The sequence below is a fragment of the Trichomycterus rosablanca genome, chromosome 3 (genome assembly GCF_030014385.1).
Source record: "Trichomycterus rosablanca isolate fTriRos1 chromosome 3, fTriRos1.hap1, whole genome shotgun sequence".
NCBI lineage: Eukaryota > Metazoa > Chordata > Actinopteri > Siluriformes > Trichomycteridae > Trichomycterus > Trichomycterus rosablanca.
Window position 1 is genome coordinate 39522528 of NC_085990.1, and position 17514 is coordinate 39540041.

The 17514-nt window shown below is 39.4% G+C and overlaps 1 protein-coding gene and 1 long non-coding RNA gene across 2 annotated transcripts in view; both read left to right on the top strand.

The window, feature by feature from the left end:
• nagpa (N-acetylglucosamine-1-phosphodiester alpha-N-acetylglucosaminidase) overlaps positions 1 to 10416 on the top strand; it is a 29042-nt gene extending 18626 nt beyond the window's left edge. The window contains exons 9-10 of the mRNA XM_062992303.1: positions 5192 to 5273; positions 9393 to 10416. Of these exons, the coding sequence (XP_062848373.1) occupies positions 5192 to 5273; positions 9393 to 9621 (311 nt within the window). The 3' untranslated portion in view covers positions 9622 to 10416. The remainder of the gene's footprint in view (positions 1 to 5191; positions 5274 to 9392) is intronic.
• On the top strand, positions 1885 to 4072 carry LOC134309875 (uncharacterized). The gene is made up of 3 exons (XR_010011230.1): positions 1885 to 2308; positions 2462 to 2657; positions 3194 to 4072. It is a non-coding gene; the product is annotated as an uncharacterized LOC134309875 (long non-coding RNA).
• Positions 10417 to 17514: the final 7098 nt, after the last annotated feature.

Below are 17514 nucleotides of genomic sequence, written 5' to 3' on the forward strand. Positions count from 1 at the left end.
GACTAATAAGATTAAACGTTATAGTTCTAGTTGGGCGGCATGGTGACTCGGTGGGTAGCACTGTCGCCTCACAGCAAGAAGGTCCTGGGTTCGATCCCCAGATGGGGTGGTCAAATTTCTCACAAATGGTGAGCCGCGAGTGAGCTGAGTCTGAGATATATATATAGATTACTTCACCCTTTCGCCCCTGTTCCAACTTTTTCGAGTGTGTTGCAGGCATCAAATTCGAAATTTGTTTATACTCACAAAATAAGTTGGCATGGTAGCTCAGTGGGTAGCACTGTCGCCTCACAGCAAGAAGGTCCTGGATTCGATCCCCAAGTGGGGCGGTCCGGGTCCTTTCTGTGTGGTATTTGCATGTTCTCCCTGTGTCTGCGTGGGTTTCCTTCGGGAGCTCCAGTTTCCTCCCACAGTCCAAAGACATGCAAGTGAGGTGAATTGGAGACATGAATGTGTTTGACATTAAAACTTGTGAACTGATGAATCTTGTGTTACGAGTAACTACCGTTTCTGTCATGAATGTAACCACAGTGTATAAAACATGACAATAAAATCCTAATAAATAAATCTAGTTCTAGTTAGTACTCGAGCTGCGTCATTTTGAACCAACTGAAGCATTGAAAAGAGCATTGCTATAATCCTCTATTGAAGTTATAAATACATGGATTGGATCTGTAGTATCAATAACAGAAAGTATATTTCTTATTTTAGAGATGCTATACAAATGAAAGAAAGCAACTATAGTAATAATACTTATGTGTGCATCAAAGGAGAGGTCTGAACTGAGATGGGTATTACAGCATTAAGATTAATCACCTGATTAGACAACTTATCCCTCACAGCCTTGGCTATGACGTGTAATACTTCTGTTTTATCTGAATTAAGTAGAAGAGCGTTACATGACATCCAGTATCTTATTGTGTTTACACAATCCTCAGTTCTACTGATTGTGTTGATGTCATTAGGTTGATGTTATGTTTATTAATATTGTTTTCCTAATGGTAGCAAATAGGGTGTAAATGATAGAGGTCCCAGTACCACTTTAATAGTAATAAAATAGCTTTAGAGTAAATAATACTAAAACACTACGTAGCTGAAAATGTTATGATATTAATTACCAGTGCACAATCAGTTTTTTTATATATATTTATATATTGTTTATGCATTTTCTCCACTTTTTTTCCCTTTTAGCGCGTCCAATTGCCCGATTGCGTTATGCTTCCTCTCCACCAATGCCGATTCCCGCTCTGATTGAGGAGAATGAAGCTAACCCACACCCCCTCTGACACAAGGGCAGCAGCCGTATGCATTTTGTCACCTACACTTTGACGAGTGCAATGCGGATCAGCACTGTGTACGGAGAGACACACCCTGACAGCACTCTTTCCCCGTCTCTGTGCAGGCACCATCAATCAGCCAGCAGAGGTTGTAATTGCATTAGTTATGAGAGAGTCATTATCCGGCTTTAATGTCCCACCCCTATCTGAACAACAGGCCATTTGTTGTTCATGTGGCCACTCAGCCCAGCTGACAGGCAGAGCTGAGATTCGATACGATGTATTCAAGATCCCAGCTCTGGTTCCAGCGTGTGTTTTTACCGCTGCGCCACCTGAGCGGCGTGCACAATCAGTTTTAAGATTAAATGAAGATGATTTGTCAATAAAACAGCCTCCACTTTTTTGGTACAAAACATTTCTGTAACAAGACTCTTGATTAATCAACTCATTTTAGGTGAAAAGACTCTAGTGGCATTAATTAATCTGACACTATTTTTTCTCAGTATTTTCTGAGATATGTGTTCACAAAGCAGGATTTCTCCATGTAACTTAGGTCTAATGTAAAATCTGTTCAGTGAGAAAATAGTTAACACTTGCTCAACCACACAGCCTTGATATTTTAAGACCCTAACATACAGTACAACATAAGCATGTATCATGACAATATCAACAAACGGCAATGTTTTGCCTGGTTGATGAGATCACAACATGAAAAGAGAGACCGACAAATTTAGGTTTTAAATATAGGGATTTATTGAAGGATTTCAGTGTTGACAGTGTAAGAGGACACAACAGGACAAGACAAAATGGTGAAGTGTGAGCAAAAAAAAATGACTACATGTAACATTTTGTAGATCAACCGTCATACCATGGTTGGCTGTGCGGCATTTGGATGCACCAATCGGTCAGAGAAAGGAATGCAGATGTATGGCTTCCCAAAGGAAAGAGACAGAAGAAAAAAATGGTTAGCAATGGTCAGCAGAAGCAACATGACAATCACACAAAACTACAATAACAGAAAACTCTGTCAAGTAAGTTATATGTAAAGTGAAATAGAAAATTATCTGTGGTAAACATTTCAAAGTGATTTGTTTTTAAACAAAGAGCACATTAGTAATCCAACTGACCATTATGGTGTATGTCTAAAGCATGTGTAGAAACTGAACTTGTAAGCCTCTCTGCAGGCACATTTTGAGGAGGATCAATTCATTTCCACAAAAAAAGGCCAAATGAAGTTGAGGGCTGATTCCATTCCCGCCGTATTTGTACATTGCTCTAGGCCTTAGAGGAGGAAGGCCCCTTCACTGAGACTTCCAGCAGAACTGCTAACAGTTACTGCAGTGACCAGTGACCACAACTACTATGCTACAAACACATGGGGTATGATATTGTACATGTGAACTCTCAGTAATATGTATTACTCTAAATCTGAAAAAGTTGGGATGGTATGGAAAATAAATAAAGAAGCAGTGATTTAGAAATGTATATAGTTGTATTGAATTGCAAACAGTATGAACAAAGGATATTTTATCTTTTACAGCTTTATTCCATTTATTTGCATTTATTTCATTCGCTAATGTACAAAGGCATGCATCCAGGAAAGTCCTTTGGAAGCAAAGATAGGGGGAGATAATCACTTTATCAGCAAATGTGTGAGAAAACTGTTAAAAACCTGTGGGATTGGAGGCATCTGGGTTGTACCATTGTACATGAAATATTCCATATGCATACTGTCTGCAATGAAATGAAATCCAACTAAAAGTACTTTTACAAATAATTCATTTCTTTATTACATTCACCATACCATCCTAACCTTTTCTGATTTGGGTTTCTAATAATATTCCTCATTTCACATCAGTTCATGTCTAGCCTACATTCCTGCCATGTTGTTAATCAGCACATTATTGTTTTTAAAGAAATTGAGGGAGAATTTGAGGAAAGAGAGGGCGCAGATTGTGGCAAATGTGAGGTGAATGAGATGGATATTCCAGTACATCAGTGAGCATCTAGGCAGTGAGCATCCAGGCAGTGAGCATCCAGGCAGTGAGCATCCAGTCAGTGAGCACCCTGTCAGTGAGCATCCAGGCAGTGAACCAGGAGCCAATCAGCCAGGAGTCAGTCAGCAATATCTGACAGAGGAACTGAAAACTGAAAGAGCAATCAGAAGAAGAGCAGAGAGAGCACTGAAACAGCAGAAAACAATAAATGCAGCACTGAGGCAGAAAAACATTATGATTCAGAAGAAATTTGCAGTATTTTTAACAAAAGATCAAATTACCGCTATTGGACTAAAGAACAAAAGAGGGATGCGGTGGGGAAATGAAACTGTAAAAAAAGCAAAAAAAGCCGCTTCACTACAGGTACCACTGGCTACAAAATGCTCCAGGAAATGCAAATTCCACTACCGGACATAAGAACCAGGATCTGGAAGCCTGGTTGCTCCAACAGCCTCATCAACACTCATATAACCTCATAAGTCATGCCAGCCTAGTCATTGTTATGCCGGGTGGCTAAGTGGGTAGCACTGTCGCCTCACAGCAAGAAGGTCCTGGGTTCGATCCCCAGGTGGGGCTGTTCGGGTCCTTTCTGTGTGGAGATCTGAAGAAAAAAAAATCATCACCAGGTACATCAGGCTGAGGTTACGAATAGAGTCTATGTCAATATGAACCTTGTGATGACTAACTACTGTTCCTGTCATGAATGTAACCAAAGTGTAAAACATGACATTAAAATCCCAATAAAAAAACATTGTTATGTCAGCTTCTTCATCTCTTTGGTTTAATGTGTGTTTTACTTTTGTGCCTTTATGATAATGTTCTAATATTTTTATTAATTGTTTTATTAATTATTTCTATCATTAATCTAATATTGTTCCATCGTCAATCATTAATACTGTTAATGCAAAAATATCCCTTGTGAAAAGGAAGTACACTTAAGAGCACTTAAAGTATATTCTTTTGAGGTAGTAGTGCAGCTGACATTAACTGTAAACATAAACCAGTTGATAACCAGAACAATTTAAAAAGTAACTTTACCCTACGTCAACAACTAAGAGTGATTTGACTGAAACTTAGCAGTGAAACAACCTCGAAAGCTAGCTAACTGACTAAGCTAAATTCGGTTATACCTATTAATTAAGATAAACATGTAACATTTAGTGCTGAGCAAATGCTAAACAATAACAGTATTAAGTATACTAATGACCTAAAATTCATAATTTTTTTTAAAACAAAGCAACATAGTTGCTTTCATAGTGAAAATGAATGGGGCTCTATGGGATGTTTGGAACTTTTCAGAGCTCCACAACCCGGAAGCTGCACAGAAAAATGTCCCGCCCCCTTTACAACGGTTCTCTATGGGAGTGTCGCCACTCTACCGTTCTCTCTACCGCTCTGAATAGCACAAGAGCAGAGACTCAGCCTGTCAGGAATAGTAAATAAGCCTAGCCAGCTTCCTGACCTTTACTGACCAACAGCTCTCTGCCCTCTAAGGCCATTATTCCTCAAAAAAAATTACTGGGAGTTTTTGTTTTTGTTCCAGTCCTGTCTGTTGAGTCTCTAGCTTCTCTTTTGTTTAAGCCTGTTTTTGTCTTTCGAGCTGCTATCCCATGCTCTTAAATGCAGGTTTTAAAATTAGCCTGCATGAAGCACCTCTGCCCTTCTTATTTAAGCCTGATGTCAACATCTATTAAAAACTCGAGTGTCTTTATGCATCCTTTTAGTTCCTCTATAATTTGCTCTGGATGCCCGTTCCATTTACAGAGTGTGTCTGAAAAGCACAACATTTTTCTTTATTTGCTTTGTTTGCATTTGAGTCTAGCATGGTGTGTGTGTATGTGACAGTACTTGGCAATGCTTTACAAGTAAAACTGTGGTTCTGCTAAGAAAATCAAATCATTGTTTCTTTCTGTCCAGCTGGTCACTGTCTGGCCACTCAGAAGTGGAAAGAGTGGAGAGAGCAGGAGGAGGCTCACACCATCAAGCCCTATTTTTCAGAGTAAGTTATCACAGGTACACAAACATAAGCCTCCTCTGTTCAATGCAGTGAGATCCATAACTCTGGCTTTATCTTATCAATTCAGAAATGGTCATATATTAGCCAGTTCTATTTAAAGCTGGGGTGTCCAAAGGACAGGGTTTTTTATATCAAAATAACCAAAGGCCTGCAAATGTAAAAAAAATAAAATAAACACCACACAAGCATATACTTAATAAAAGTTATGTTTTTTTTTTTTTTTTACATCTAAGTAAAAAAAAAACATGTTGAAAATTAACTTTTAAACAATATTTTTGTTTTACAACATTTAGATTAAGTATTGTTTGGCTTGCATAGGGGCTGGAATAGGTAGGTGGTCTGTCTGAACCTACAGTGGTTCCTAAATGTAAAAACAGCCCTGTTTACAGATACAGTGGTACCTTGAAACACGACGCCAATTGTTTCTCGGAGTAGTTTTGAGTTTTAAAGCCATTGAGTTTCAAGGTATTTCTTCCCATAAGGATGTATGGGAAACCTGTTAATGTGTTCCATGGTCATGTGGAACTGCATATATTTTAGGCTAATGTAAAATAACGGGGTTGTTTTTTTAAACTTATACACTGAAAATAACACAAATATTATATAAAAACACTAAAATACAATTGAAAATCAATAGAAATACAATAAAATCTACTTTATTGTTTCCTTATGCTGCTTAATCATGAAGAAGCTTGATCTTGGAATACCGTATTTTTTAGCAAGCTCAGTAATTCACATGAGCAGGTGCAAAACTGCTTTTGAACTGGCTGTGCTGTTATTTCCTACAGTGTTGCGGTGCACAAAGCTTAACGTGACTTATTGTACTAAAACAACGAGCTAGGAACTTATGATCAGTAATAATTAAGAGAGGTTTAGTGTTTCTATGTGGTTCTTGTAATACATTAAGTCACATTAGACTCATTAGACACATTAGACTCGGAAAAGCTGATTCTCACAATTTCTTAGCACCTCGAGCTATAACACAAGTTTAAAAGTGAAACAGGAGGAAAATCCAGCGAAACACAGATACATGTGGGCGCTTTCAGAGTGGATTTGATGATTATTCCACACAAATCAGATTAGTCTCTTATTTGGTTTACTGCTTAAGCCAAGTGCAGAACAAAGTGGCTTTTCATTGTTAATTTAAAATTTAAAAGTTAAAGTGCGATTTTGAGTTAAGGGGACGTTTGTAAATACCACTGTAAATGTAAATATGAATAAGGCGTTCTAGTATACAGCAGCACAGTAGTGTGTAAATATTGCAGGTTTTATATAAATGTGTGACAAAAGTGAAGCCCTGATAACTCATTTCCCCAAGCCACATTTCACTCCCAGGCCAAATATTGGTTATAGTAAAATCTCCTGCATTTGTTAACCTGTTTGAGGTGATTACATCAAACAATAATTGAAACATGTTTTTGGCCTAAACATAACATTATTATTATTTTAAACATGATAGAAACATTATGAAAAGAGAATTTCTGTCAGACAATATTCACAATAAGCATCTTACTATAGCTGTTCAAACTTTTCAACACTGGTGTAATAGCCAAAAGGCCATCCACCAACAGTGGTTCAAGATAGAACAAGCCACATATTGCAGACAGGTTGGATGGTCGGTCATGTGTGAATCATTTACCTTTGGAAGAGATGACACCAGGATGCACAATCCACCTTAATTGTATAAGAGTTATAGGGTCTGAGGGGCGCCCAGGTGGACTATGTGTGCGGGGGTGGGTCTTCATACGCTGTGTAAGGACCCTGATTGGCCGAAGAGACACCTGTGCAGAATGCAGGGGCGAGAAGAGGAGGGCTGTGCACGTGTCGAAAGAGGCGTGTACAGTGACGTGCTCTCCTCGGATGCAATCTGGCATCTCTCAGCAGCGGAAGACAAAATTGAGTGCACTAAATCAGGAGGAAAATGGGGAGAAAATGCATAATAAAAATATATATATATATACACATAGGGTCATAGGGTCTGCTTGTAATGCACTGGTACCAGATACCAAAGACTCAGATTTTTTGTGAAGTTCATGTCTAGGCAGGTCAGAGCTGTTTTGACAGCATATTATGTGGGTCCTAATAATTTTTGTATATTTTGTATATACAAAAACATTAAAGGTAATTATTTGAACTATTATATACAGTGTATCACAAAAGTGAGTACACCCCTCACATTTCTGCAAATATTTCATTATATCTTTTCATGGGACAACACTATAGACATGAAACTTGGATATAACTTAGAGTAGTCAGTGTACAGCTTGTATAGCAGTGTAGATTTACTGTCTTCTGAAAAGAACTCAACACACAGCCATTAATGTCTAAATAGCTGGCAACATAAGTGAGTACACCCCACAGTGAACATGTCCAAATTGTGCCCAAATGTGTCGTTGTCCCTCCCTGGTGTCATGTGTCAAGGTCCCAGGTGTAAATGGGGAGCAGGGCTGTTAAATTTGGTGTTTTGGGTACAATTCTCTCATACTGGCCACTGGATATTCAACATGGCACCTCATGGCAAAGAACTCTCTGAGGATGTGAGAAATAGAATTGTTGCTCTCCACAAAGATGGCCTGGGCTATAAGAAGATTGCTAACACCCTGAAACTGAGCTACAGCATGGTGGCCGAGGTCATACAGCGGTTTTCCAGGACAGGTTCCACTCGGAACAGGCTTCGCCAGGGTCGACCAAAGAAGTCGAGTCCACGTGTTCGGCGTCATATCCAGAGGTTGGCTTTAAAAAATAGACACATGAGTGCTGCCAGCATTGCTGCAGAGGTTGAAGACGTGGGAGGTCAGCCTGTCAGTGCTCAGACCATACGCCGCACACTGCATCAACTCGGTCTGCATGGTCGTCATCCCAGAAGGAAGCTGACGCACAAGAAAGCCCGCAAACAGTTTGCTGAAGACAAGCAGTCCAAGAACATGGATTACTGGAATGCCCTGTGGTCTGACGAGACCAAGATAAACTTGTTTGGCTCAGATGGTGTCCAGCATGTGTGGCGGCGCCCTGGTGAGAAGTACCAAGACAACTGTATCTTGCCTACAGTCAAGCATGGTGGTGGTAGCATCATGGTCTTGGGCTGCATGAGTGTTGCTGGCACTGGGGAGCTGCAGTTCATTGAGGGAAACATGAATTCCAACATGTACTGTGACATTCTGAAACAGAGCATGATCCCCTCCCTTCGAAAACTGGGCCTCATGGCAGTTTTCCAACAGGATAACAACCCCAAACACAACCTCCAAGATGACAACTGCCTTGCTGAGGAAGCTGAAGGTAAAGGTGATGGACTAAACCCAATTGAGCACCTGTGGCGCATCCTCAAGTGGAAGGTGGAGGAGTTCAAGGTGTCTAACATCCACCAGCTCCGTGATGTCATCATGGGGGAGTGGAAGAGGATTCCAGTAGCAACCTGTGCAGCTCTGGTGAATTCCATGCCCAGGAGGGTTAAGGCAGTGCTGGATAATAATGGTGGTCACACAAAATATTGACACTTTGGGCACAATTTGGACATGTTCACTGTGGGGTGTACTCACTTATGTTGCCAGCCATTTAGACATTAATGGCTGTGTGTTGAGTTATTTTCAGAAGACAGTAAATCTACACTGCTATACAAGTTGTACACTGACTACTCTAAGTTATATCCAAGTTTTATTTCTATAGTGTTGTCCCATGAAAAGATATAATAAAATATTTGCAGAAATGTGAGGGGTGTACTCACTTTTGTGATACACTGTATCTTATCTTTTGCACTGTTTCAACTAAATACCGGTTTAAAGGGTTTACATATCATTGCAGACTCATAATACTATTATAATAGTGTTATTATATATTGATTTGACTAAATATGTCAAACAAGACAAGACATTTGGCAAAGGAAATAAATCTGCACCTGTAGTCCCCGTGTGCCTGTAAATAGGCCACACAATGAAGAGCCAGTTGCGCATGTATTAGCGACTCGTTCCTTTTCAAATGTAAGTGGGATCTTGTGGAGTTGCTATGGTATTGGTGTAGTGCTTTGTGTGGGCTTCAGTCCTCACGGTTAACACAGTGATCTCTTCCCCTCACTGTTTGTGCGTGTGTGTCTGTCTGTGTGTGTAGGCGGAGCTGGCTGGTTATCACTGCTATTTTGGCTGTTATCTTGCTGACCAGTCTCATTGGAAACCTGACCCTTGTGTGTGGAAAATGCAGAGGACGTCAACAGCGTGATTACTCCTACGTACCACTGCATGAAGTTAATAGTTCTACAGATAGTGCCCTGAGATCGAGCGCTCAGTCTAGCAAAGGCACCTTTCGGCCTGATGATACGGACTCACAAGACTCCTTATGAACAGCTCTGAGAGTCGATGTGAGATTATACATGTATGTCTTACTGGTTATATGCTCATATTTAATGTGTGCATTGCAAGACAAAGACAAGTACAAGAGGGGGTGGATCTGTGTCTGCATGGGCCCTGCTGAGTAAGTGCTCTTAAGGCCTGAACTGTAAGAACATGGGGGCATCTTTTTGGAGTCTGTTCTGACTGATATAAACAGATTATTAGTCAAAGAAGGAAATGTTTCTGCCTTTCGTTCATGCTGAGAATCAAAAAGACTTGAGTCAAGTTAAGATTCACAAATGAGGGTGCACTGATCTAATAATAAATAATGTTAACAGACCACCTTTGGCCTGAACACACCAGGCCAAATTACTAAAGGAAATGCTGTTGTAATAACAAAAATAAGACTGCAGTTGTGTAGAAAAATGTAAATATGAGGGATCTTCAAAAAGTTTCAGCACATTTATATTTTGGTTAGAAGCGGTGAGGGTGGGAGGAGTAGTAATTGGTCGTGTCTGAGAGACAGAGAGAGAGCTTATAGTCTGGATTTAGCACCATCTGATTTCCACCTTTTTGGACCTCTCAAAAGAAGCTTTAAGGGCAAGAACATTTTCATGTGATGATGATGTGAAAGCAGCAGTGTATTAGTGGCTACACGCTCAACCAAGTGCGGAAACTTTTTGAAGAACCCTCGTAGTTTTACTATCTGTTAATCGGTGGTGTAAGCCACGTTTATGCTTTTGATGTTGAGCATTTTAAATGATTAAATGTAATTGAACGGTGGAACCAGGCCACCGATTGGTTCATGCAGTAGTGGAGTCTATTTTATTGTTCTAGTTTATAATTTGTATTAGTTTATTTTGCTGTGAATTCCTTCCTGGTTTGTCATTTCCTTTTTTGAATACTATATACACCAGTGGTCATTTCTGATTTTCTTCAAGTATCTTTCAGTATCTGTATTTGGAAATCAGTCTGGTGGTGAATCCCCCTCTGTGATTCTCACCACCCCGCTGTGCGGTACAGAACATTGTGAACATTGGCAAACAAAATGTAAATAATCAGACTGTAAAGATTTTAAATTTGCATATCAGTAGCCACATTCCACATTGAAGTACTGGGGCATTAATAATACAGTCACATGTGGTGTTCTGACTTTGTGCCTTTTGCACTTTGTGTTTAAATGGTAATTTACCAGGATTTCCTAATTTACAAGTTACAGTAAATACAATGGAATTAAAATATACAACAAGAAATCTCAGTAAACAGAGAAAGAATAATTATTGATACATGCAAGAAATTTCCATAAGTTGACATAATTTATTATTTATTTATTTTTTTGCATTTTTCCCAATTTTCCTCCCAATCTAGTCGGATCCAATTACCCGATTGCATTATGCTTCCTTTCTACTGATCCTGATCCCCACTGCTGATTGAGGAGAGCGAGACTGTCACACGCCCCCTCCGACATGTGTGCAGTAGCCGACTGCATCTTTTCACCTGCACAAGGCGAGTTCATATGTGGATCAGCTTTGTGTATGGAAAGCCACACCCTTTCCACATTATCTCTCGACTCTGTGCAGGCACCATCAACCAGTCAGCAGAGGTCACAATTGCATCAGTTATGAGGTCCCTATCCGGCTTCCCGCCCTGTATGAACAACAAGCCAATTGTTGTTCATGTAGGTGCCCAGAGCTGAGTTTGGAACCAACAAGTTCAAAATGTCAGCTCTGGTGTGCTATCGTGTTTTACCACTGCGCCACCTGAGCGACATACAAGTTGACATAATTTTGAGTTTAAAAGAAAAGCATCTAGCTCTCTTAACAAATGTCCATGTGACTATTTTTAACTCCCAGCCTCAGTACCTGGTGGAACATCCTTTTGCCTTAGTAACCTTTAATAAGCTTCTGACACCTCTCTTAACCCATTCTTTTTATGCAAAAGCGTCCAGCTTTTCAAGGCTTTATGGCTTCCATGCTGCAAGTGCTTTCTTTAACTACCAAATTTCCTATGAGGTTTTAATGTGAAGACTAAGAAGGCCATTTAAAGACTGATTCCTTTATCTAAGCTTTGCTTGACCTGGTAGTGTACTAGGAACCATTGTCTTGCTGGAAAGTTAGTCAGTTATCACCAAGGTTTAATTTTACCACTAAAGACATAACATTCCTCTATGATGCCAGTCACATGGTCAAGATTGGCAGTTCTTGTAGCAGCACCTCCATGCTAGACAGTGGGAAGAGTATTATTCTCTTCATAAGCCTCACCTTTCTTTTATCAGACAAACAACTGATCCATATGGCCAGACAGATCCAGGTTTGATTCATCACTCCATAGAACTGTGTCTCAAAAGTGAGGACTATTCATTTCTGGTCCATTCCTTGGTTGAAAGCGGCATGCATCTTGGAGTCAGACCTTCTGATGACTGACACATTTGTCCTAATCTGTATTAGGTCATTGTGTAAGTCTTTTCTTTGTTGTCCTGATGAGTTTGCCGAGGCCTCTGGACAACATATTTTGCTTTCTTCCTCATCCAGACATGTTTGCTGCTGAGCCTTAATTTTGGAACCTCAGTACAATACTCCCAATGGGGTTTTTAGGAATGTACAGGGTCATGGAAATCTTCTGATACACATCACCCTTTTGTAGCAATGAAATGATCTCCTCTCTCAGCTTTTGTGATGGCTTCTTATTTTTCACCATGGTTGAAACACACCTTGAATCTCTGCATGGTTTTTATTAACACATCACAGCTGAAGCGAATTAAGGGTCTTTATTGAGTTTCTGATGGTTTAATCATGGTGTAACCCCACTTTAGGTTATACAGACTAGCAGTAAAGTAAAAAAAGCAGTTTTAAGGTCAGCAATAGTATGTAGAGGTTGAATAATTAAATCTTGCTCTTCTAAAATAAATACATTATTTTCTTTATTCATTTTGCTGCATCATTCAAATAATAAATACTTACTTTGCTACAAAATCTAAATCTGAAGAAGTTTATAGTTATAAATCATTATTTTATCTGGATATTTACGATTGCAACTGTATATCAACATCTGTTTGCAGTTGAACTCTGGTAATTATCAGTACATTTTACTTGGCCTGTAAATTGCAGCATCATTTTACTCGAGATTTAAGCAAAACTGGCAATTTGCTTTGTAATTGGTGGCTTAGCAAAGAAGGCTCTGGACTCCTTATCAAAGGGTTAAATCCTTATTTATCCAGGCATGCCAGTATTGGGTTTCTGTAGCAAAGCTCTTGGCCCTCAGCTGCTTAGCTTAGTTTTACTTTACTTTGGATAAAACTATATTATTATTATTGGGGTTACTTTGTAAAAAGTGTGTCTGGGCGGGCTTATTTACATTATATTTCTTTTGCCAGTTATACATCCCTAGAGCCTCTTTTATGGCATTAAATGCAAACATGGTAAACTCCTTTGTAAAACTGCTAGCATTAGAAGATGCTGTTTTGTAGGGAAAACAGACCTGCCAGAGAGAATGTGAATCCTAAAAGGATAAGAACGAGTCCAAGAGCTGCTTTTTCATTATGAAGGAACACTTTTTTTTTTTTTTTTTTATCAACCACTTAATCCTGTTCAAGGTTGCAGTGGGTCTGGTGATACCAGCAAACTCTGGGCAATACTCTGGGAATACCCTGGACAAGGCAACAATACATTTCGGAGCTTAAACCACCCCCTTACCTCAGACACAGACAATCATAGACACCTGGTTGGCCAATGGCTAGTGTAATGAACTACTGGAAATGGAACTAGACATTGTAGTTTTAATAACTGGTCTTTAGAGGCAAGTTTTCAGGTCTAATTGAACATGTGAATGCTCATAGAGAGTTCACATGAATATAGTGTCACTATTTGGCCACTGAGTCACTAGGGCCAATATTGTCAGTATTCAGCCAATACTGGGTATACATGTCCGTGCAAAGTCTTCATGTCTAGAGTATAAAAACATTAGGACATGTTGTAACATTGCTACCTTCATTGTTAGGCAATACTTTCTCAGTAGTACTCAGTTTGTTTATACTGAGCTGATAACTTAACGACTTCTATTTTAGTGACCAGGTTTAAACATTAGCCATAAACATGTAATACCATTTGTTTACTTGTCGGCTCTGTCATGTTCTTGTTGTTTTGTTCTACTTGTTGCCATGGAAGCAGACAAGCGTTAATCTCTGTATCCCATGAACAGGTACACTGCTGTATTGACTTTTTTTCATTGGGACAGCATGCTCCCCCTGCTTGGGGTTTATCAGTGTTTTGGGACATTATAAAATCACACTTGAAAAAAGCAAAACAAGGACATTGTTAATGGACTTTGACCTTGACGCTTATACTGTGATTCTTTGCAAGTCTGAGGGTTTCTTGCCAAACCTTAGTGAAAATAAATTAGTGGAAATGTTAAGATGAAAGTACAGGATTACTTGGATCACTACTTTTTATTGTCTCATACCCAGAATGCCAGTTTGTTTTGTACTTCAAGACCAAGCAGTGTGATACATTGGTACATACACTGATCAGCCATAATATTAAAACCACCTCCTTGTTTCTACACTTACTGTCCATTTTATTATAGAAGCACTCTACAATAACTGACTGTAGTCCATCTGTTTCTCTACATGCTTTGTTAGCCCCCTTTCATGCTGTTCCTCGATGTTCAGGACTCTCCCCGGACCACTACAGAGCAGGTATTATTTGAGTGGTGGATCATTCTCAGCACTGCAGTGACACTGACATGGTGGTGGTGTGTTAGTGTGTGTTGTGCTGGTAGGAGTGGATAAGACACAGCAGCGCTGATTGAGTTTTTAAACATCTCACTGTCACTGCTTGACTGAGAATTGTCCACCAAACAAAAATATCTAGCCAACAGCGCCCCATGGGCAGCGTCCTGTGACCACTGATGAAAGTCTAGAAGATGACCAACTCAAACGATCGTCTCTGACTTTACATCTACAAGGTGGACCAACTAGGTAGGAGTGTCTAATAGAGTGGACAGTGAGTGGGCACTGTATTTAAAAACTCCAGCAGCACTGCTGTGTCTGATCCACTCATACCAGCACAACACACACTAACACACCACCACCATGTCATTGTCACTGCAGTGCTGAGAATGATCCACCACCCAAATAATACCTACTCTGTGGTGGTCCTGTGGGGGTCCTGACCATTGAAGAACAGGGCGAAAGCAGGTTAAAAAAGTATGTAGAGAAACAGATGGACTACAGTCAGTAATTGTTGAAGTACAAAGTGCTTCTATATGGTAAGTGGAGCTGATAAAATGGACAGTGAGTGTAGAAACAAGGAGGTGGTTTTAATGTTATGGCTGATAGTGTATTTTGAACAGCATTACTGTACAGAGTAAGCTGCTATCATCATTACTGTAGTAGAGGGCTACCAGTGAAAAAAACAAACGGGAATTAGTTAGTGCTCAAGTCTTACCAGCATCGTCAGCTTTAGAATTATTGGCACTCTTGGTAACAAAAGGTAAATGTAAAATTTGCTTAAAGCCTTTTAAAAAGAGTGAATCCAGTCTATGCAGTGGTAGCTCAGTGGTAGCTAGTAATTAAAAGGTTGTTGGTTGGATCTCCACCACTGCCAAGAAGCCACGGCTGACCCCTAAGCAAGGCCATTTACCCTCATTTAAATTGTATTAAGTTACAACTGTAAGTTGCTTTCAGATAAAGTCTTCTGATAAAAGCTTAAGTTTATTTTAAGAAAATACAAATAATATGTAACAATCCCAAAAGCAAGCTTTTCTTTTTAACCACAAACAGAAATCCCTGAAGTTTGTTCTCATGTTCTTACGTTGAAATGCAGTGTTAGCTTTACACCAGCTGTAACAGAATCCATGTCCTCCATTAAACTTATGCATCTATACCTGTATGTAATCCCATCTATCTGTGCTTTGCCAACCTGATTGGCAACTTCTTAACTATTCTGTGAAGTGAGTGAGTGGTAGATGTCCTGTGATTACACCTTGTTCAGACTGTGTTACTACCTAGCGCTGTGTGTGTCTGGGTGGCACCAAACACACTACATTCCTGATTCTGATAATATGGCTGCCCAAGATAAATGAATGAATGTTAGGTAAAGAGGTGAAATAACTTAAGGGAACAGGTTTGATACTCATCATCAGTTACTGTCTCTATAGAGATTGTCATGTACTTTCGATGTACTGTACTGTGTGTGGGTGGGTGTGATGCCCTGAGATAGACTGTGACTCTGACCAGGATAAAAAGATTACTGAAGATGGATAAATAAACACAATGTACAATAAATGCATCTTCCATGAATGTGGTTTCTGGTGCTAAACCTTGTACAGTGAGTGAGTTAAACAACAGGGTTTGTGATGACCTGGGGAACAGTAAAATGTGAAACCTGGATGGCAGGATGATGCCAGGAAAACTATTGGGCATTACATGTGTAATGACCTGAAGTAGCTGTTGTTTCTATGTGCTAATGATAGGTTATCAATTTAATCCTGTGTTTGTGTTTTTGAAATGTTTTTGGAACTAAGATTACATGCCTCAATCTTTTTTTACGTTTTACTTCACCCACTGCCTGACCCCCTTTTTTAAACTTGCTTTATTAAATTCACTGTATTTGCCTTTTCATAAATATGTATTTATTTAATTTTAATGTGTACAATTCCACATTAATAAAATATATTATGACACAATTGTGTATTTTAGGGTACTGTGTTGATGTATTTTATTTTTGTACTTATTATTTACACATTTAAAATAGGTACATTTAAGGTAACAATGTAGGTAGGGGTTTATGATTTGGAACTTAAAGGCGTTTTATAATACACGTATTGGTGGCATGGTGGCTCAGTGGGTAGCACTGTTGCCTTACAGCAAGAAGGTCCTGGGTTTGATCCCCAGATGCCCCAGGTCCCTTCTGTGTGGTGTTTTCATGTTCTCCCCGTGTCTGTGTGCGTTTCCTCCCACAGTCCAAAGACATGCAACTGAGGTGAATTGGAAACACAAAATTGTCCATGACTGTGTTTGACATTAAACTTGTGTAATGAGTAACAACCGTTTCTGTCTTGAACTAAAGTGTGTAAAACAATATTAAAAAGGGTATTGCAGGTATGTTTAGCACTGAGTTGGTTAACTTTTCCTGTTAATTACACTTTTAATCATTCAAAAACTGAGGATACTAATTGTTGCAGTATTGCAATTTGAGTTATTGCCCATTATTGTTTGATACAAGACTTCAGTCGCTCAACATTGAACAGTCATTGTCTCATTCTCCTCTTCATGATGTGCCATCCATTTTCAATAAGATACAGATCTGGACTTCAGGCACCTTTGTCAACCACATGATCTATATCTTGTGGGGCAGTGGTAGCTTAGTGGGTAGAGCTTTGGGCTATCAATTAAACGGTTGTGGGTCCTGGATCTGCCATGAGCATGAAGCATGAATTTCCCTAACAAAGAGGTTGGCTTGATGGCAGCAGTCTCCTTAAGATTCTAGTTCTAATACACTCCTCTGTGTCAATGGTACCTTAACACATATGAAAGTCACCCATGCCATGGGCACTAATGCACCCCCATATTATGACAAAAGTTGGAATTTGTACCTGGAATTTGTTCTTCTGAGCCCACCTCTCAAAAACATTTTAAAGGTGAACTGAATGCTCTACTTTGGTCCTAGGTGAGAGTCAATGATTGTCTTTACTGTGCCAGACCCACCACATCCCTGAACAGGATTAATTAATTATTGTAAGATTGACCCTATAAACATCCAGTTGATTACCTTTGTGCTTAAGTTGGCAAAATGCTTTATTACAATTATTTAGGATGTATTATTTATCATTGCACCTGCACTTTACACAACTGTCATACGTATAGTTATAGTTTTTTTTTTCACCATCCACCATAGTTATAGTTA